Below are 21,070 nucleotides of genomic sequence, written 5' to 3'. Positions count from 1 at the left end.
AACTCTGAAGGAAAACAAGATTTTTATTATTATTACGGGGTAATTCTTCTTGTCCATAGTTAAATTTTCAGGTTGCTTTTGATTACATTTGTGTCCTGGCTTTCATTCAGCTTCTCAGTTTAAAATCAACATTTTCAGAACATACAACCTGCACCTATTCTCTAGTCACCTTTTGAAAAAGAAATGTGATGTTCCAGAATGGGTTTTGCAGCTGTGTATTTCGTGGCTCATGTCATCCTTGCCTCCAGGGTTTCCTCAGAAGTGTTTCAAAGCTTCTTATTTCTCTTTTCCTTTCTATTTTTATCTTCTACTTTTCTATCTTCTTATTAAAGGAACAGGACTCTCAGTTCATGTTTGAATATTTTTTAGCTTTTAATAAAATCAAATAAGATTTTTATTTCAGAAACTTCAAAGCTCTTTTTAATCTAGTGCAGTTTCAGGTTTATAGCGGACAGCAGATTTAGTTGGACATAGACTTGTCTCTGTCTTGTCCCTGGTCCTCAGGGTCAGTGACCATGTTTCTCTGCATCATCATAGCTGGATATGACCCTGGAGATGAGCAAGAAAAACACTCTGTGGCAGTACACAAAATGTGAATGAGAATTCAGACTGTTTCTCCATGAGCCCACAGCATTTAGAGAAGAAGGACGCCCTTGTTCACATCTGCTTGTTACTTCTCTCAGGCGTAGTACCAAGTATTCTTCCCTAGGTCCCTCATAGTTTCCTGTCTGACAGACTATTTTGGACTGTGTATCTGACATTCATCACTTTAAAGCCCTAACTTTTTTTTTAGACTTGACTGTTTTGGAAAAGATGCCCTCCCTTGAGGCATCGCCTGGAGCCGGTGTTTCCTGCTGCAGCCTCAGCAAGGCAGAGCCGCCCTCGCTGCGCCAGAGCCCTGCGGCGCAGCCCCGCGCAGTGCCCTCCTGCCCCGCTCTGCTCCCCAGAACCGGCTGCAGGCTCAGCATCGAAAGGGCTCCATTGGTAAGAGTGTTTGCTGTGCCTTGAAATGGCACCCCGGGTTAATCCCCACATGCTCTCTGTGGGGAAGTCAGTCAAGGCCCGTTGCAGTGCTGGCACTTCCGTGCACGCAGGGATCGGCAAGAGGCCGGCATGGTTTCTGCCTGGCTGGTGCTGTGGCTGCACGGGCTGCTTGGAAGGGACGCTCCCTGGCCCTGCCTGCCTCCTTTCTGCCATGCGCTGCTGGAGGCTCCCCGTGAACTTCAGATGCTGTGGTGGGAATTCACGCACCCACCTGGAGAGGGGCAAGATCCCTGTCTGGGCAGGATGAGGAGGGTCCCTCATGGCCATTACCAACAGGTGCTGAAGAACAATGGGGCCAAGCTCTTCAAGTGCTTGCTGAAGCAGCATGCACGTCTCCCCGGCTCCAAGCAGAACTGAATGGCTCAGCTGAATTGCTGTGGGTGACCGACAATGGATGCCTGGGAGCTTGCATTCCCCTGCAGTGGCTTCACAGGGTTCAGAGAGGTGCTGGGAGGAGGCTGCAGAAGCTTTTGCCTTGCCTATGGTGTTGGCTGCAAGTGCATGGAGTTCTGTTGGCAAAGCTTGGCAATATATAAGGCTCCATCAATTCTCTGTTTGTTTGCATTGGTACGTATTCCAAATTGCCGTCTCTAATTCCTGGGCCAGACTTGGAACTAGTTTACTGAACACACCTGGTGTTTCACTTCCTGATCAATAGCAAAGGGTAGCACTGAATTAAAGTGGTGTTACAAAGAGAAAGTAACAAACATACTCAAAGGGCTTTAGCACAAAATATTATAAAGATTTGCATTAGTTCCAGGTATTAGAGCTGAATATTTTAGATGTTTCATAGTATGCAGGATAAATGTGCTGGATTCCTTTTAGTTACCTTTGCAAAATCCAGTCCATGCTATGGAGGTAATGCAGCATTTGGATTGCAAGGGCATGTAGTACAACACCAAGCATCAGTTCACCATGGATATTTTTACAGGATGCTTGTATGTCAGTCTTCTCTAGCGAAAAACTGATCCAGCATATCAGAAAAAAGTATTTTTGGCTCCTTACTCAAGTGTAAGCATCCTGGCTAATCCCACATAGGTCATCTGATCATCCCTTCTTATTCTTCCCACAATATGGGATAAAGATTTCACTACTTCCCAGGAAAGCTGAAAATAAAAACTCAAATGCTACTTCAGGAAGATTTTATTAAGTACCTCGGCAGATAGTCAGTCTGCACCCAGCACCTTTCTTTCACGTTTTTCCTCACAGAGAGGAATTTAAAAGACATTGAAAGCACGTGGTGTCTGTTCACCTCCAAGTAATTCATTCCACTGAAAGAAAGAATAGCTCTACAAGGAGGACCTGAAATTAATTAGTGACATTTGCTTTGGAATGGTTAAATAAACAAGCTGTACTCCGCCCACTCCCTTTGCAGCCGAGCACTTTCTCGTTATGCGATTCACTTCTCTCTTTGTTTGCTCATGCCACTCTTTCAAGAGTAAGCAGGTATAAATTGCTGTCTTCTCCGCAGGCGTAAGAGCTTGTGGGCTGGTTGCCGAAGCCCTGCCTGGCAGGCATCTCCCCTGCAGCAGGGGCGGGGGTGCCGCTGTGCAGCACCGCGGCAGCCTGGGCTGGGCAGGAGCTGCCGGCCCCCGCTCCCCAAGTGCAAAGCAAAGTGTGCCTGGGCCAGCCTCTGGGCTCCCAGCAGAGCTGCCCGGCCTGCACCAGGGCTCGGCTTTGGGTCAAAGAGTGATCTAAGTAGCATGCGGAATTTTTAAGCTGAAATTGGCCTTTGGGCACGATTTCCAGCACTGGGAGCATCACGCGTTGTAATTCCATCAATGTGGAGGCAAAAACTGGTGGGAGAAGAGATGGAAATGAATATGAAAGCAACACTTCATTTTCTCTAGCCTGAGCAGCCGGGTGTGAGAGGACTAGTGCCCAGCTCAGCTTTGCTCATTGTTCTCAGAAGCAGAACTCTGTTTCAATTCAAGATAATTGGTTGGAATAAGGTTTTGCTTCTCCTTCAGAGCTCAGTTCTTACAACGTGTTCTCTTAATAATGGACTCTTCCCCTACTAAAATCACTGACAAGTCTGGCAATATAGGATCGAGGAATTCCACGTACATTTAAAGGCAGTGGAAAGAAATTCATCCATCTCCTCATTGAAGCTATTAGTTGGGAAGAAAGATTTGCTGTGGATGTGCAGTGACTTGGCATGAGCTCCTGGACGGCAATGCTCTGCAGTAAGTCCCTGCCTTGGAGGGTCTTTTGGAGAGAGATACAGAGCTTTATTTCCTGCTATCTCCCTCAGAAGTGAAAGCCCAAAGGACTCAATTGTCTTAAATAATTCTCCTCAATTTTGCAAGCATCCAGGCTTTGAGTCATGGGCCAATATTCACAGGCTGTCCCCGCATGTAAAGTTCTTGGGTTGTGCCAGGGTCACGCTGAAGTCAGCAGAGTTACCCTGAGTGCATGAGCAAGAAAAGAGAAGAGGGAGGACAGAAGTATAGCTTGATTTCATTAAAATTTGGGGCTGAAAGAACCTGAAACAAAGCAGAAATTATGTAAGGCATTGTCTGTGGAGTGCATGGAAAGCGGAGTGCATGACAGCCAATTCACTCACACTGTGACACTTCCGTGATACTTAGCGGGTCGGTGACAATGCTGGATGTGACATTGGCACTAGGTAATGGCATGTTACCACAGGCAACAGCAGCCACTGAAGCTAAGTGTTCTTCATTGCCTCTGTGGTTAGTGCCCTCTGCTTTCTGCGGAATCCGTCTCCACCAGGATTTCTGACATCTCCTCAGGCTACCCCTCTCTGCAGTGATGTTCCTCTGCCTGGAGAGGACAGGGACACATGGGTCAGGAGTCTGGAGCAGAGATCATCTTCTCCAGGCCCCCAGCTCCGGTCTGTTTGAGTATAGTCCCAAAAGCCAAAGGTACTGCCAGCAGCCTCCTTGGCTGATGCTAAACGACTGAAGAGCTTTATTTTAGTGTCCACATCATCAGAGGTGGCGTTAATTGAATGCTGAGACAAGTCAGTAGACTTTGGGTGGGATGTGTAATTGTTTCACAGAATCACAGAATTGAAGGGGTTGAAAGGGACCTCGAAAGATCATCGTGTCCAACCCCCCTGCCAAAGCAGGTTCCTTAGAGCAGGCTGCCCAGGTAGGCGTCCAGACGGGCCTTGTTTCTGGTCACACCTGCAGGGGTCTGTCTGGGTCTAAACTGAATCACTTTGACAGGGGATACAGGGTGCTGCACGTAACAGAAGGGGCTCGTTTTGGGGCTGCACTGAATTGTTCAAGTGGTCACAGTGCAGAGATCAGACTGCAGAGTTACTAGACTCCCTAAATAAACCCTAACAGCACCAAACACCTCCATCAACTTTATTGCTGTGAAGCAGATATAGAAGGAATTAGTTGTCAGGGAGTGTTTCTAATTTAAATGTTAGCAGCTGTTATTTCAGAGTGGCAAATTTTATGATTTTGCCTACAAGTCTGCTCTCAGTAAATTAAAAAATTATATAAAAGCCAGATTGTATCTGCAATGGATCTTACTTACCAAGAGGGGAATGCAAGATTATGATGAATAATGTCAGCGGGGATGAAGGGATACGCAGACCAAGGCTGGTGTTGTCAAGAGCCGTGGGCTGAGCAAGTCTTTCCCTCACCACCAGGCACGCCTGGCTGCGTGCCCAGCGGCAAGGCACAGGTCAGAGCCGCCCAGGGCACTCGGAGAGCCCTGCTGCCCAGCCCGGCGTGGTGCTGCTGGAGGGCGCTGAGCACCTCGCGCAGGAACTGCTGCAGCGGGGCTGCCAGCAGCAGGGCACGGCGGGACCAGTAGCGGCAGCTGCTGCGCGGCGGCTCTGCGCTGCCAAGGCTTGCAGTCCGCTGAGGGCTTCACATGAAGCTGTTCTGCACAGTAGGCAACTCCTAAGTTAATACATTTAAGATGTTGAGTTGTCAGGGTCTGCCTGAATTCCAGAGCTGCATTCTTTAATTCACTCCTGGGGTAATCGCTCTGTTATGACAAAACATAGTGGGTTTATCATCAAGTCCATGTAATGTCCTGAAAGATTTCTCTCTGTTCGTCTGACGTTTCTGACTCACAAAAGCAGTACTAGTCATTGCAAATGAAGAGGAATACAGTGTCCTTAGCACATTAAAGCAAATATAAAAATTAAAATAATAATAATAATAATAAAAACCCCATATCACCATATCATGGTTTTCAGGGACTATGCAAACTTTTACTCATGACACACTTTTTGATCGAAGGAGAAAAATCAAGGGACTGGCACATAGCTCTCATTGTTTCTGTTCCTTACTCAAGCTGTATATTTAAAATAGAAAAATACAAACTGTTAGCTTCTCTAGAGAACAGCAATCTTCCAGAAAGCTCTCTGATGCAACAGACATATTGAATGTTGTTTTTTTTTCTCATTTAGATTTGAGAATTTTAACTGTTGAGTATTTTTCTCTCTTGTCCAGGTTCAAGGAATGAAACATCGCATCTACCCCAGCTGCTTTCAGCTCTGAACAGCAAAGCAGAGACATTTGGTTTTCAAACCAGAAGTCCTTGTTTTAGCTTTTGCCATTGTTTTGTCTCACACCCCAGGCACAGGCCTTGGACTCCTTTCTTGCTGCATCACAGTGCCCTGAGGACCCTGCCTGCTCTCCCCCGGGGTTTCTCCCTAGGTTTCTCTGTTGCTTTCCATTGCACATCATGAAGAAGAGGGAGAAATGTCTCACAAGTTTGAGCAGCCTCAGAGCAGCAGCTTTTTTTTCTAACAGCTCTCATGACCTGTCCTGGCTGGAAGAAGATATCACGAAACCAAGAGGTGCAGGGGCTCACTCGTGACGGCTGATCTCATCCTCTTTGAGCGAAAGTGATTTTGCCCAAAAGATCGTGCTGTCAGAAGAGACTGGACTGAGTGAGAAAGGTGAAAAGCAAGCAAAAGACCATTTAAAAATAAGCAGTGCCAATGACTTGTGGAAATTTTCCTTATCTGGTGATTTAATATTCCCAAGTGGGATGAAATCCTGAAGAGTTTACAGACCCAAACACAGCTACTCTCCTAACAGGCAGTTCAGCTGCGCTGGTCAGACGTGAAACACTTTTTTTAAAAAACACACTTTTCCATTCCCAGGTAGATTTCCAAAGTTACCAATAGGAATTGAACCAGATTACTTATGCTAACAGCATGAGTCTTATGACTAGCACCCGGTGCAGAGCATTGGAAAATTTTAACTGGGAAGTTCAGACCTTTCCTTATTTTAGCTCTCAGATAACAAAATGAACTTTTTTTTTTTTTTTTAAGTGGTTTGATGTTTTGATTCTTTGTTTTTTAGATTTGCTAGACTAGTGACCAAACAAGGATCTGAATTTTTATAGCATAGCTCTGATTTCTTCGGACATCATCATCACTTGTCCTACATTAGATCTAATCAGAAAATGGATCTTCACCTCAATTGAAATTCCAATGATTTGATATTTCTTTCAGACACCAGAAATAACTAAAAATGAAAATGCTATATAACCTCATGAAAATAAAAAGTTTTAAAATATTTTGACTCAAGTAGTGCCAAAATGAGAAAGCCAAAAGTTTTCTATAGAAATAAAGGTGGACGTTGAGCAATTCAAAAGTAGCAGAGGTACAGACAGAATATGTTTGAAAAAGTGCATTTCTCCCTTGCCTTCTGCGCTTAACTCAGAGCACAAATGCTAAGTTAATGATGCATGATGTAGACCTAGGTCCACTAAGATGCAGCTCAGAACATTTGTAAGTGGATAATAACTGCAGCAAAACAGCGTGCGATTGCTTAAGTGTTCGAATCTTTGACAGAATAAATCAGTTCTGCAAAGAATACTTTAGTATTAGAAAGGCTTGCCTTTGGCACACCGGGTCATTTCAAATGGTCTGTTTTCAAATGTGTACCTAAATGACCTTATGGTAAGTTGTTCTAGTGCATTACAAGAAAATAAAAGGGAATGATGGGAAATGAGCACATCACAGTCACATGCTGAAGGCACTTGAGGGTGAAACCCTATGTCTGCTCCCAGTGCAGGTCCCCAGCCTATGCTGTGTCGCAGTGGAGACCCCTGTGGGTGCACAAACACACGTATACATATATATAAAGAAAAGTTGTCTCAGCCTTCAAGAAATTTACAGCATGTGTAACAGTGACATTCAGTGCCCTGGACAAACCACCAGAATTAGAGATGAATCACCAGATGTAGGGAAAACGACCTTCCCGTCAGGTCATTCTGATTTTATGGTAATGAGATTAGAGTAATGCTAGCAACAGGTTTCTAAGAGGACAGGAGGAATGAAGTTTCACTGCCGACAGCCAATGCCAGCTATTTGTTTGAGTCTGAACACCTGAAAATTTCCCAGTGGAATGTAAGAGATGCAGGCATGAGGACTGGCACCACCCTGGCGGCTGCTGACCTGTCCCCAGCGCCGGGGGAGCTGCTGGGGGCAGCAGAGCAATGAGAGCTGGTGCCAGCAGGCGTGTGCTCGCCGCCAAGCCCCAAGCAGCAATTTCTGACAGATTGCATCTCACGAGGACGCGTGCGGGGAAGCGGTTGCTGTTTCATCTTTGTTAACAGGATCTCAGCTTCTGATCTCATGCATGCGCATCTCTACACCTTTCTGTTTCTAAAGGAAGTATTTTTGATTTATCATCCTCCAAATCAAATCCTGCCTGTGTGGGTTAGTGACCTTACGCAGCAGAAATTAAGAGGGAAAAAGATGCAGCAGCCTGCCTGCAGGTTTGTGCCCTGAACCAGCTGCATGCCAAGCTCAGCCCCAGTGGCAGGACACATGGCAGAAGCACTTACAGCAAAAGACTCTGCAAATGACTTTGCCTGGAGAGGAAGGGAAGGAGAAAAGAAGGGATTTCTGCCTGTGCTACTTCCGACCCTTTTGCTCCTGCTCTCCCCCTGCCCTGCCTTAGTGCACAGCAGCAGGCTGAGCTGTGGTAGGTGTCTCCATGGACACCAGCAGCACCCTGAAACTTCTGTCCTCATTTTCACGTTGCATTTCACTTTTTACACTGTGCTCTGCACCATAGGGGACCAAGAAGGGGACAATGCCAGGCACAAATCCGGGAGAAATCTGAAGACAGAAATCTTCAGATGCTCTCTAGAGGCAGAAACTCTAGAAGGCAGAGAAAGGTGCTGCAATTTAGTAAAGACGCTTCACGCCACAAAGCTATTGTGCTGGGTACACAGAAGGGAGGAGGAGGAGGCAGGGAAGATAAGGGCACATCCACTCTGTATTTTGCTGCTCTGCTAGAATCTGCAAATGTCACACTCTCCCATCATCTATCTGTGGGGCTGCAATCCGTCTCAGGATAAGCTAGGAAGAGATACACTATTGGCTATTTCATATGCAGTGTGTCATCTGGCAGGCTGTATATATCACAGGGAAAGCAGGGACCACTCAGTCTCTGAGCAAAGCTGCTTCCAGTGAATAGCTCAGAGATACTTTGAGGATGGAAATAAATGGAAAAGGCTTCCCTTGCTTTTTTAGCTCTGACAAGCTTTGAAAACTGCTGGGAAAAAGACCTGATTGGTGAAGGATTATGTGGAAAAGCAATATAGCAGTTTTTCAAGGAGAAGTTGTGGGAGAGGAGCAGAACAGTGTCCAGAGGGAAATATTCACTAGGATTTCTTCCTAGGTGCAGAGAGAAAGTGTTTGGGGATCTCTGATATTTCAGCATCTGAACCAGCTCCTGTATCAGGACATATGGGACTGGAAAAGAAGAACAGCAGCTGGAGAGTCCCTGGAGTTAAGCTGACATGTTATCAGCATGGGAAGAAGGACCCATTTATCAGCTCTTCTATGTAGTTTGCAACTATGGGGCATATGTTTAAAATGCAAGGATGTGTGTTCCCACCTGCAACCGCTGACTTTAGCACCTGAGCTCTCCGGAAGGAAGGAGGGCAGAGAAACGTGCAGCCTGCCCCAGTCTCTCCAGCGTGCCAGGGACACCGGCAGCACTGGAGCTTTGCTTCCCAAGCCATGAGCAGACACACGTGGTTCCCTTTGCAGTATATCTCCAAGCCCTTCTGGAGAGCAGAGAATCACACCACCAGCTTCTTCTCCACACTGTACGGCTTCCCAAACCAATCCTTCTTTCACAGCGATCTGGACCTGGAGGACCTGGGGGACTTTGGCAGTGGGACCAGGTATGAGGGCGAGTCCCAGAGCCGGACGGTGAAGGCGCTGCTGATAGTAGCCTACTCAGTGATCATCTGCATCTCCCTCTTTGGAAATACGCTGGTGTGCCACGTGGTTATCAAGAACAAAAGGATGCACTCAGCCACCAGCCTCTTCATCGTCAACCTGGCCGTGTCCGACGTGATGATCACCACCCTCAACACGCCCTTCACGCTGGTAAGCTCCCCAGGGGCCGGGCGCGGGGCTCTGCGGGGCGGCCGGAGGACGCGGGGCAGGCAGGGGGCTGTCCCCACACGCACACCCCACGCTGCGCTCGGGCTCACCGCTGCTTGCAGGTTGGCTGTGAGGCAGGGACGGGTGCGCTCCTCTAAATTTGGGGGCGTGCATCTAGCCCCCACGGGGTTTGCTGGTGCCTGTGTTTGCCTGTCAGGGCCATGTGCATGTGTACTGCCTCAGCTAGTACCAGGCTCGTCCTCAGACTTTCTTTTCAGCTCTTTCCCTGCTCCTTTTGTATCCAGCACAGGCTGCAGCTGTGCTCCCTCTATGCCCCACAGCCCCTCACACACAGACACGGACCGGGGCGTTCATGCTCCCACCTCCCAAAACCTGCTGGGGGGCATCCCTCCTCTCCTACTTTCTTCCTCCCTTTCAGGACAGTGTCAAGACAGGTCTGTTCTGCTGGTCTTTTGATGGGGAAGGAAGCGGGGACATGTTTGACTCTAGAAAGCACAATTAGCTGTCAATTTACTGTGGAAACAATGCAAGCAGGGTCACTCCTTGTGAAGATGATCGCAGGAGAAAACGTGAGGTCCTCACTGAGCCATGCCAGCTTGGTGTGGCTGGGGTGCTGTAACTGTACTTCTAGGAGCTGGTTGTCCTTTCTTTACTTGTAGTTATTAAATAATTCTAACTATAGAAAGAAAAATAAAAAGTGAAGTGGGAAGAATAAACTGTTGCACTTCTTGCCCGACTGCCACAGTCTATAAACAATGTGTGAGTAGGACTGTCTGTATGGCTGAATTTTACAAAATCCTCTGGTTCAAAAGCATCCCAAATGCTCCTGCTTTTGTCCTTGCCCATAGCTGTCCATGGTGCTCTTCTGCCTTCCAGAAGCATTTGCTGCATTGTCAGTTTGAATTCACCTTTCCCTATACTGATCCTATTCCTTTGGTGGGGTTTCACTGCCTTACTCTGTTTGGATTTGCATCTGCTCACCTTTAGGGAAAAGGATAGTGCCCTCTTGAGTGTTTGCACAATAGTTAATTATTAGGAACAAATAATTAAATTATTGTAATCCCTCTTAGATTAGAGCTTTACACCAACTTCAAAGAAAGACAAAATGCTACAGTTTCATTGACAGGCTCATTACTACTAGAATTGTCTGTATGGGAATTTAATTAGGATTAAAATGGTAGACTAATTGAAAACATTAGCTAGTCTTGACTAATTTTCTGTGTGGACATATGTTCTGTAGTAAATGTGCCTTGTTTCAAATTAGCTTAATCTGCTTCCAAAATGAGTTATATTAAACATTGCACAGTAAGGAATAACTGTGTGTGCAGGGAGTAAAACCACAAGTTATTTGGGATAATTGCCTCTGTAGGAAAGCTGCAAGAAGCAACACCTTTCTGGGATTTTCTAAGAAATGCCACCGTGCCCTTTCCGCTCTGGTCTCAGGGCAGGCTTTAAACTCTCTCTGACTGCAGCCTCCCCAAGGGCAGTGGGATTTCATGCCTGGTGGAGATAAATTGTACACCAGAGGTCAGATCAAGGAAGGCAACCCAGCTTGTAAAGTGTTAGTTGCTTTTTCATCTGGAGGGGAAAATTTTCCTCTCTGTTTGTCTAAGCTAGCTGACACCTCTGATATTGCTGTTGGTGTATCACAAACAATGCGATGTGAGGAGAGCCAAGCTCAGAGCTCAACATGAGAGCAAGACATTGCTGTCCCACTCTGTCTGCTGCTGCTGAGAGGGTATCCTCTATGCTGAGTCCATAACCTGTATGAGCACAGGGCAGGTACATGGGGATGCTCCTGACTCAAGGGTGTTAGCTCTCTATTTCTGTGCCCTCAAAGAGTTTTTCTTTCATGAATTTATCTCACTGAGTTTTGAACCCATGCAACTTTTGGCATTCACAAATGTGAACATTTTAACAATGACAAAAATTCAGCTGTCTTTAAGGAGACAAGCTAATGTTTTTACGTGCAGACACTCATCGAGAAATCAATAGAAGATTTCTTTGTGTTTTCCAGAATAGCCACGCTACATGTACACATGCACACACAAACACACATATGCAGAGCAGTACTCAAGTGGATTTGTTTGTTCAGTATAATAAATCTCACCTCTTTTTCAGAGCCTCTTGCACAGTCATTATTTCCCCCAAAATCTGAGTATAATAATACATCTACAAATGATAAGGAAACTGTATCACAATACTTCTTTCTTAAAGTATTCCCAGGAAGCCTATTGGTGACTCTTCAGGTAATGCACAATTTTAATCTTTTTTTTCTCTGTTCTTCAGGTGCGGTTTGTAAGCAGTACCTGGGTGTTTGGAAAGCTGATGTGTCATGTAAGCCGATTTGTTCAGTACTGTTCCGTTCACGTGTCTGTATTGACCCTTGCTGCCATTGCTCTGGATCGGCATCAGGTATGCAGTATGCACCACACCTGTATTTGCTAGAAAATAGTGAACCAAACATATAGCTTTTTTCCCCTTCAAGTCCCAGGGCCTGGAAACCTGTGCTGTCTTGGGAATTAAGGAATGAAGGGGAGTGATTCTAGCTTTTATGTTGGTGGATGTGAAAACTGCTTTTGTACAGTGATGGTGATCAAACACTGCCCAGGCAGGTTGTGGAGCCTTCATCCAAAACCCATCCAGAAATAGTCTGGCGCAGCGTGCTCCAGGTGGCCCTGCCTCCTGCAGGGGTTAGACAAGGTGGTCTCCAAAGGTCCCTTCCTGCCTCAGTGACTCTGTGTCCTAAAGTGTGGCATGAATATATTCAAACATCAGCAAGCCCAAACATTATCTCAGCATTTATATATGAAGACTCTTACAACTTTTAGGCTTGCCTCATTATTTTGGGATGCCTGGGATTGACAGTGGAGAGAACTGTGTTAGTACATTCAGCTTAAGATGAGAAATTCTCTGCGCTGTTCCCCTCCCCAGCAAAAAGATACTTCTTGGCAAATACCAACCATAAAAACTGCATAGCCCAACCAATGAGTGCAAACAGGGTTTTCCTTGAAGGATAACAAAATTTGTCATTTTTGCTAAGGCTGACAGATGCTGTGCACTGGGAGAGCAGGCTCTGCAAGGTACACTCTTTGGGCTTACTGTCTATTTTCCTTGCAGTGCTGGAGCCTGCAGTAATGGTTGTTACTGAAAAGCACACAATAAGTGACACAGCCAGATGAAGGTGAAAGCAATAACTGATTCCACTCCGATTATCTGGGATGTGCTCCATCTAGTGTCAGAAAATCACAGTGACTGCCAGAGTACAGACCATCCGCTTTTGTCTCTTATACCACAAAAAGCTTGTTAGTCTGTCCCTTCTACAAATAACATTGCAACTCCTGAAAGCAAAGTATTCCAATAAGGAGGCATTTTAATTGGCAGATTCTGGGTTGATGGCAAAGCATGTCTATGCACTAAGAAATGCTGGTTTAACTACGAGCAAACAATAATTGCTGTTAAACCCAGTGGAGTAAGCTCCTCAGAACTGGAATTAGTTGGCATGGCCCAAGGAGATATAAATAGAAGTAAGGAGATGTCACTGAGCAACGAGAAAGCAACACTTGACTCTAAAAATATTGCTAGTTCTGGGAGGTATCAGAGCAGACAGATGATCCAGGGGAGTTATAGAAGCTCAATTAAATAAATATCTATTATGGGACAAGAAAAGATGCAGAAAAAAATGCCAGAAAATTCATCAGCCAAGAAATCATGTAGTAATTATTGTTTTATTGTGTAATCTAATCATCTGTGGGCTATGTAGCTCAATGGACATATAACTTTCATGATCTCTGAGTTCAAGTTGATGGTGATACTGAATGTGTTTTTCTGCTCAGGGCACCAGGCCAGCAGCAGCATTTAATGCTCACATAGCTCTTTACATTTTCCAGCCCTTATACTTTCAGAAGTCCCTGAAGATGACACTCTCCTGCCCACCTTTTAAGACTGGAGAGATGCAGAGCTGCTGCAGCATCTCAAACTGCAGTGTGAGGCTGGAAGAGTGACCAAGACATCACCAGACAAAGTAGCCCTCCTCAGCAGCAAGCACACATGCAATACACCACACTGTAGCCAGTACTGCACAGGACAAACTGTGAATAGAAAAGAAACCAGCTTTGAAGTTGATTAGTGCTATGTTGGTCAAAGATTACATTTAACTGTAAGGTTCTTAGGCACCATGTCAGACTTTTGCAAGTCCATCAAATGCCAAAAGTTGTGAATACCAGGTCTGCCATCTGTATTTGAGACCTCTTGTATAGTAATCAAGAGACATTTTGTGCTCTCTGTAGTGGAAGCCAGAAGAGAGTCTTGGCTTTCAACTTCTACCACCCTTTATGTCCATGCTGAATATGCCTTGCTGTCTTGGAAAGCCCACACACTGTTTGCTTTTTACTCAGAGTTCAGTGTCAAATGCTTGCTCTTGGACATGGATAAAGCAAAGGTGCACTTTTTTTTTTTTTTTCTAAAATTTGCAGCTCATTTTTGTCAGTTGAGGACATTTTAAATCCTCTGGATTGGTTGTTCTCTTCAGGTTATCATGCACCCTCTCAAGCCACGCATGTCCATGGTGAAAGGAGGGATTTGCATCATTATCATATGGGTTTTGGCCAGCTGCTTCTCATTGCCTCATGCCATTTATCAGACCTTGACAAGATTTTATATCGGGTAAGACTTTTACACAGTGCTTTTTTTATATGATATAGCTCAGTCAAAGTCCCACAGATTCTAATGCATGCATTTCTCCATATGTGTTATTAAAATAGAAAGTATGGTGAAGCAGAGAAATCTTCCTTATATTTCACTAGGCAGTGAGTTTCTCTCAAGAGGATAATAAAAATCAATGAGATTGCTTTCTGGCTTGTTGTTAGTTAATTTCGTCTCGGAGATTCAGTGCTGTCATTTGAAGCAGGCACAGAAGAGACATCAACAATTGTTAATATGGATGATTATTTATTTTCTGGGGATGTGTTTAAAATACCTTCACTGGAGCCAAAGGTCAGACTTAATGTGAAGTTCTCAATTGAAAGAGGCCCTTGCCTGTATTACTGAATGAGTTCTGCTCTCTGTGCCTTTACTGAAACCTACAAGAACCCTTAAGATGCTTGTCCTCCAGGTGTCGCATGCATCTGGCAGAGGGATTAATGGTTTTTTATGTCTTTGATCTTCAGGAACAGAACAATACGAATGGTCTGCCTACCCAGCTTCCCTCCTCCTGCTGACCTTTTCTGGAAGTATTTGGACTTGACTACTTTTGTTCTCTTGTATGTCCTGCCCTTGCTTGTGATCTCCATCACATACACCATGGTAGCTAAGAAGCTCTGGCTGAGGAATGCCATTGGGGACATCACGATGGAGCAATACTATGCACATCAGCGGAAAAAGAAGATGACGCTGAAGATGCTGATGGTGGTGGTGATTGTGTTTGCAGTGTGCTGGTTCCCTCTGAACTGCTATGTGGTGTTGATCTCCTGTAGGGCTATCCACAGCAGCAATGCTCTGTACTTTGCTTTTCACTGGTTTGCCATGAGCAGCACTTGTTACAATCCCTTCATTTACTGTTGGCTGAATGAGAGCTTCAGATCTGAGTTGAAGTCTTTGCTGTGTGTGTGCAGGCAAAGGAGTGCAGGCCAGAGCCATGCTCTGCAGTCCATCTCCCCTCCATTCAGGCATGCCTGGGTTGAGAACTGCCATTATAAGAGAGGCAGTGCCTGCCAGAAAACAAGGGCAACCTCCCAGAGGAACTCTGCAAAGACAGACATATCCAGTGTTCAGCCAATTGTGGCAGAAAACTAAACCCTTGATCTGATGGCCAGGCAGCATTCTGTTATAATTGCAAAATCACAGGGAAAAAATGGATTGCAAAGGGCTGCTGGAGATCATCTAGTCCAACCTTCCTCCCAAAACAAGCTAACTTCAAAGTTCAGTTGGGCTGACTGGGACCTTGTCCAGTCAGGTTTTCCGGGGATGAACTGCTCATATGTGGGTTCCAGAATGAAGTGTGTAGAGTGAACTTTTCATCTAAACAGTCAGCAAAAATTAAGAAAATTCTTCAGTAGCACACCAAATCTTTCATAGCCAGAGCAAATGAAGAGAACCTATAGACATGAACTAATGCATACTGTTTTAAAGTAGGTGGTTGTTTACGCATATAGAAACACTGCATTAATTCCACCCTTTTATTTATCTGCAATTTATTTAAGATTAATAATATTTGTAGCCATTCGCAAGTTTCCACCCACAACATCTTACCTGTTTACTCTGCTGTTACACAAATTACTCAGCTCTGCTCATCTGATTCATTGTGACCCAATCTTATGTTTATGCCAGTACCATGTACAGATGTGCTTCCTGGTAGAGGAGGAAACATCTCAAAAATCACAATGAGAACACAACTTAGAAACAGGACAGCAAAAAAGTTACTCCATTCTTCTTTCAATTGTTTGTTTTGTTCTGTAAAGATTACTCCTAGTCACCACAAAACATTGTTTAAACTGCAGTGTCTGGTCAAGAAAGAAATTATGGAAGTGAGCTTATTATCAAGCACTAGCCAGCTGAGGAACCAATCCCTTCTTAAAACACATACCACATACCATTTTGTTGAGGAGTGACCCAATGCCCACTCGCCAAACACCACCTGCAAGCCAAATAAATATTTTCAGAATAATTTTGCATTTTTGCACTTTCTACTACATTTCTTTTGTGATGTCTTTCAATTATCTACATAGGCGATACTAAATTGGAAGTCAAATGTTGATGGTGGAAATCGTTTTATGGACTGTGTGCCAGTGATCAGTGCAGACACCAGCCTGAGCCTCATAGAGAGACTGTCATTCCCAGTGGTGCCAGCAAGTTAAGCTGGTGACTCCAGGGCAGCTCCGCAGGCTGGAACACGACAGCTCGTTGGGTATGCTCCGAGGATTGGTGATATCAGAGGCTATCACCCCTACCTCATGTTCCAAATCATGGGTGGTGAATTAACTGTCCTGCCACTTACCAGTTGGGAACTGCACTGTGACCAGTTTGTGCTGGGAACACTGGCTAACTGTAGCCAAGCAAACTGGGGGGGTGGCTACATGTGTGAGAGAGGGAGGCTTGCAAACTCACGTATGGGCTGTAAGGTCCATTCAGAAATATGGCTGTCTTGAGCTATCCATGAAAACCTGGCTGAAAATAAAACCAGTATGCAATCACGCAGAGGTGGTAAAGTCTGAATTGCGGTGACAGCATGGACATGGAGACCAAGGAGGTGTTGGCCACTAGGAACCTGTCCTAGATGTTGGTCACAAGGAACGTGTGAGTCTGAGTGAAAAACAATATACTTCTAGAAATCAAGATGCTTTGATAGGTACAGAGCCTGTTAACACGTAGCCTGATACTGTATTCGCATCTAATGAGGAAACTGTGAAGCTGAGGGAGGAGTAATTGTAAGGCAAATCTTGTAAGATTTGTAAGGGGAGAGGCTAGCGGTGCACCAGACAAGGAGCAGAGACGACACATCACTTGGGGTGCTGCAAAACACACTGGCATATCCTGTTCTAGTGCTTTAAGTAAATGCTCGCCTCTTACAAATGGCAATACCTTCTAAGTGTCATGTCTGTGGGAATTACTGTGCAGAAGGGTGTGCTTAGGGAAGGAAATTGAATTTTAAAAATGTCTTCAGAGAACGAGCACCCAGGACTCAGACATCTTCTCTAATTCACTCACAAGAAATGTGTTTGACAGACTTTCTCATGAAGGCTTTATCATCTGAGCGCTTACTCTACTTACATTAATAAACAAGTGTAAGTGGAGCTCTGAATGGAGCTGGCACAGTGGAGGCAGACATCCGAGCCTTTCATTTTATGTTACAACTAAGAAGCGCAAACCTGATGTTATGACTAAGTTCTCTGGAAAAGCTGGAATTCAAACCAATGCAAATGGCATTTCTATAAAGTAACTGTCTGCAGTGTTTCTTTAAACAAGATGACTTGTTAAAAACAAATAAACAAACAAAAACATAAAGCAACTGAATACAACAATGTTAAGGTGAGCAGTAAATACAGTAATTCACTGAATACGGTGACCTGACCCTATGAAGCAGTGTACTACCCAACAGCAAAGCCAAGACATTTTTTTCCAGCTGTTGCTGCTAAGAGGCAGTTGAGGCAGCACCAAGGCCGGTCCCCTTCTGTTCGGCCCCACTGCAAAGCCCTGTTAGAAAGGGTCGATGCGACACAGACTACAAGCTCCCCAGGAGACAGGGGCCAGCACTGCCTGCTCCAGACCCCCATCCCAAGCCATGCAGCATGAGAGGGGCTGGGCACGGACACGCTCAGGCACCTCGCCCCCACGCCTGCAGCCCAGCGCCTGCGGCCCAGCGCCTGCTCCTGCGGCCAGAGCTGGTGGGAGAGCCGGGCCCCGGCTGCACGGCCTGCCCGGTGCTGCTGCTGCACGGGAGGAGGCGAGCAGCTTTGTTCTGCACTGAGAGGAGCACCTGACAGCCGGGAGCTGTGGGCCTGGGTGGTGGCTCAGTGTTTCATAGCACCTGGCAGGGCTTTAATCGCGCTTGATGGTGTGAAATACCCTGTGAAACCAGAGCAAGATCTCTATAAACGGGGTTCTGGGAAAATTATAATTTTTTCTCCTTGGAAATAAACGACATGCTCTTATGAAAGCTTGGTGAAGAACAATATTGCCATGTGGCACAGCAGAAATACTCGTCTTTCTCAGTAATATAGGCAAAGCATGTCTGGCACTAAGCAACTTCTCTGAAGATGGAACTGTCCTTATTGTGTGCTAATAGTCTGTGCCATACCACATTATGCTGTAGAAATTACCTGATTTCTTTTCTATATAATACTTGAAAAAAATCAGAGGTCTGAATTTCTTCGCATGGTTGTATTTTACTCCTTTAGCAAAAGCTAAAAGCAACAAAAAGCTGCTTATTTTCCTTCCTACGTAACCTGATTTGAAGTCCTTAATGGAAGAGCCCTCACTAACTTCAGGCAGGTCTGCGTCGAGCCCTGGGCACAAAGGACAATTCATTTCTCTGTGACTTGCCCCCAGCCGCAGGGGGAGAGGCCAAAGAGGTGTCCTCACCTTCTGGTACAGGATGTGAGTAATGCCAGGGGCGAGCAGGGTTAGTCACATCCGGAGCTGTTAGACCTGGGCCCATTAACTGGGTTCACTTTACAGCACCATTACAGCGCAAAGCACTGTGGTTCTCCTGTAATAAAGACCAAATGCCTTTATTTAGAGAAACAGAGAAGTAGCTACAGAGCTACATGTAATCAAGGGAAATGGGGAAATACATCCATCCATAGAGGATCATTGTAACTGTGAAAGGAAGAAATGTGACGTTTCACCTGTAAGGCTGTAGGCTTCCTCTTCTCCTGAAGGAAGAGAAAATGCTCCCAGTCACAGTGCTATAAAGTTGTCAGACTGGTAACCTGAGTTTAGGCTCAGCTTTGGATTATTGCTATTACTAAATATTCCAGTGCTAATTGTGCAGGATAGAAGTTCACTAGTCGAGTAATCATTAGCTAACTGTGTAACTATTAAGCTGGTAAAACTAATAGCAACTCTTTATTTCTACTGAGGACTTTGTTCATTTTTTAAATTTTTGGTCACTGACTCAGACAAGAATTGCTCCTTGTTGATGATTTTATTTTCTTTACAAGAGAGGTATAACTGTCATAAAGCCATTATTTGCGCAGACGTTGTTGTCTGTGAAGATGTGAAAGAGCAAACCCAATATTTTACATGACAAAATGAAAACCCATTCTTTTTTTTCCTAGAATGAATTTCTTCAGCTTTATTGAGTGGAAAGTCCTCATCTGCAGTGTCTGTGCTGACCCTTAAACTTTCCCTAATTCATTTTCATTTTTAATATTCTTCTGACAACAAGTGGACAAGAGTAAATGGGTTTTCTATTGACATTCAACTCACAGAAATCTGGTGTGAAGCTATTGCATTGATCGCTTAAAATCTGACAGGCTGTTTATTGACATGATGCTGTTCGTGGGTATGCCACCACAAACAAAGATGTAAAAGCATGTCCTCAAAAACAGGGACAGAGCAAGGAGAGACAGGATGGGGACCAGGAGGGGACTGATGTGTTGGGAACTCACAAAAGCTCTGAGGACCTGGAGGTGACACACACCACATGCTGCGGTATGTGTCACTTCTCACCCACTGCAAATCCAAAGGCTGGCAAGACTGAAGTCTATTTTTCAGCCTGAATGTGTCACACCGAGGTCCAGACCTCACTGAAGGTCTTGTAATTCTTTGTAAGGTTGGCACTACCAACACTGTAACTATTTTACTTCTATAAATGCATTCTGCAGTTTCGGATGACACCTCTATCCATTTGCTAAAGTTCAGAGGTTTATATCCCCTGGTTTGCTTTGCTTTATTCCAGAACATTTTGATGAGGCATAGAACAGACTTTTCAAGTGATAAAAACTGACTGTGAGGTGTGGGTCACTACCAATTCAAAAGTTGCTGAATGATCTGTAGCTGGAAGTAACTTTCTATGTTTTGCTGATTCAAAACTCACATTGCACCTTATTTCCCAAGGAAAGCATTATGTTAAATAAGCATGAAAATAAAGCTGGTTTTATCCACATAAAAGCTTCCATAAAACCAGAGCTGAGATACTAAGAATTAGAGAGTGGTTCTGAATCAGAGCCACCAAGAAGCACAACAGCCAGCAGAATGACAAGTTTCAGAATGTTCCCAGTGATACTCACGTGCATTTAGTGTTTGAGCCTTGGAACAAAGGACATCACATAATATCAGGTCAATATCTTTTTAAGTGTTTAAACTGGTCTGCAGCGATAGGAAGGATTTTTCTCTCCCCTTCTGAAAAGCATTTCAAGAAGCAATTTTCTCACCCTTTCATTGAAACCAGAGCGAGCTGTGAGTTTTCTCCCATTGTGCAAGGAACTGGTACTTGCTTTTCTTCCTCCCATCCCCCTTTTTTCGAGGGCGGTTATCGGAAATAACCCACTTAGAGCTAGCCTGGAACAGGAAGGCCATGTCTTTAGTATCTCCTGGCGGAGGTTTCCAAAGAGGGATGATCTCAGCTCAGCTCTGCTGTGTAACTTGTCCTACTGACCTTTACCCCAATGTACATTGGAACTGATTCCTCCACTATCACCTTTTAATGCAAAATCCAAAAGACACTTCTGGTCCTGAGAATCAAAATCTAATTACAGAGTGTATCGACAGTCAAAATCCTCAGTGCACCACTGTGCACGAGACCTAAATGTTGTTTCTTGTTACTGCTGGATGTTGTTAATAAAGTGCTTGCTGCCTCCCTCACAGCCTAGAAACCACTTCTACTGGTGCCTTGATGGAGAGCCTGTGACACTTCTCACAGCCTGGCAGGGATCCTGAGCAGACTGAAGTTTTCTGACAAGGCCCTGCTCAGGACTGAGCCCTTCCTTTGGTACCTGTGAAAAGGCCATTTTCTTGTATCAACATCTCAAATGTCTCTTAATAAATCAGCTCAGAGACCGTGGCTTATGCAGGCAGCATGGCTTTGCCTCACTTTCTCGTTCTGTAAATTTGAGTGGGTGGTTGCTGCCTCCTGAAGAGTTCTTCCCAGCCCGTCTGCTATGGGAGGGACCATCTCAGACCGAAGCCTCTGTCTCAGCCTACGGGTTGTCAGAA

General features: G+C 45.0%; 1 protein-coding gene across 1 annotated transcript; it reads left to right on the top strand.

Annotated features, from left to right (window-relative positions):
• Positions 1–7,253: 7,253 nt before the first annotated feature.
• Positions 7,254–15,511, top strand: LOC106045532 (G-protein coupled receptor 83-like). The gene is made up of 4 exons (XM_013196094.3): positions 7,254–9,397; positions 11,705–11,830; positions 13,947–14,080; positions 14,584–15,511. The coding sequence occupies exons 1-4, from the start codon at positions 9,023–9,025 to the stop codon at positions 15,206–15,208; spliced, it is 1,260 nt and encodes a 419-aa protein (XP_013051548.1). The 5' UTR covers positions 7,254–9,022; the 3' UTR covers positions 15,209–15,511.
• The last annotated feature ends 5,559 nt before the right edge of the window (positions 15,512–21,070 follow it).

The sequence above is a fragment of the Anser cygnoides genome, chromosome 13, assembly GCF_040182565.1.
Source record: "Anser cygnoides isolate HZ-2024a breed goose chromosome 13, Taihu_goose_T2T_genome, whole genome shotgun sequence".
Classification (NCBI taxonomy): Eukaryota; Metazoa; Chordata; class Aves; order Anseriformes; family Anatidae; genus Anser; species Anser cygnoides.
This window is presented reverse-complemented; position numbering and strand designations above follow the sequence as displayed.

Excerpts from the sequence above, each read along its gene's own strand:
- LOC106045532 (XM_013196094.3), top strand. The coding sequence starts at position 9,023 with ATGAGCAGACACACGTGGTTCCCTTTGCAGTATATCTCCAAGCCCTTC. Across the intron at positions 9,398-11,704 it reads TCAACACGCCCTTCACGCTG|GTGCGGTTTGTAAGCAGTAC; the intron begins GTAAGCTCCCCA and ends TCTGTTCTTCAG. Across the intron at positions 11,831-13,946 it reads TTGCTCTGGATCGGCATCAG|GTTATCATGCACCCTCTCAA; the intron begins GTATGCAGTATG and ends TGTTCTCTTCAG.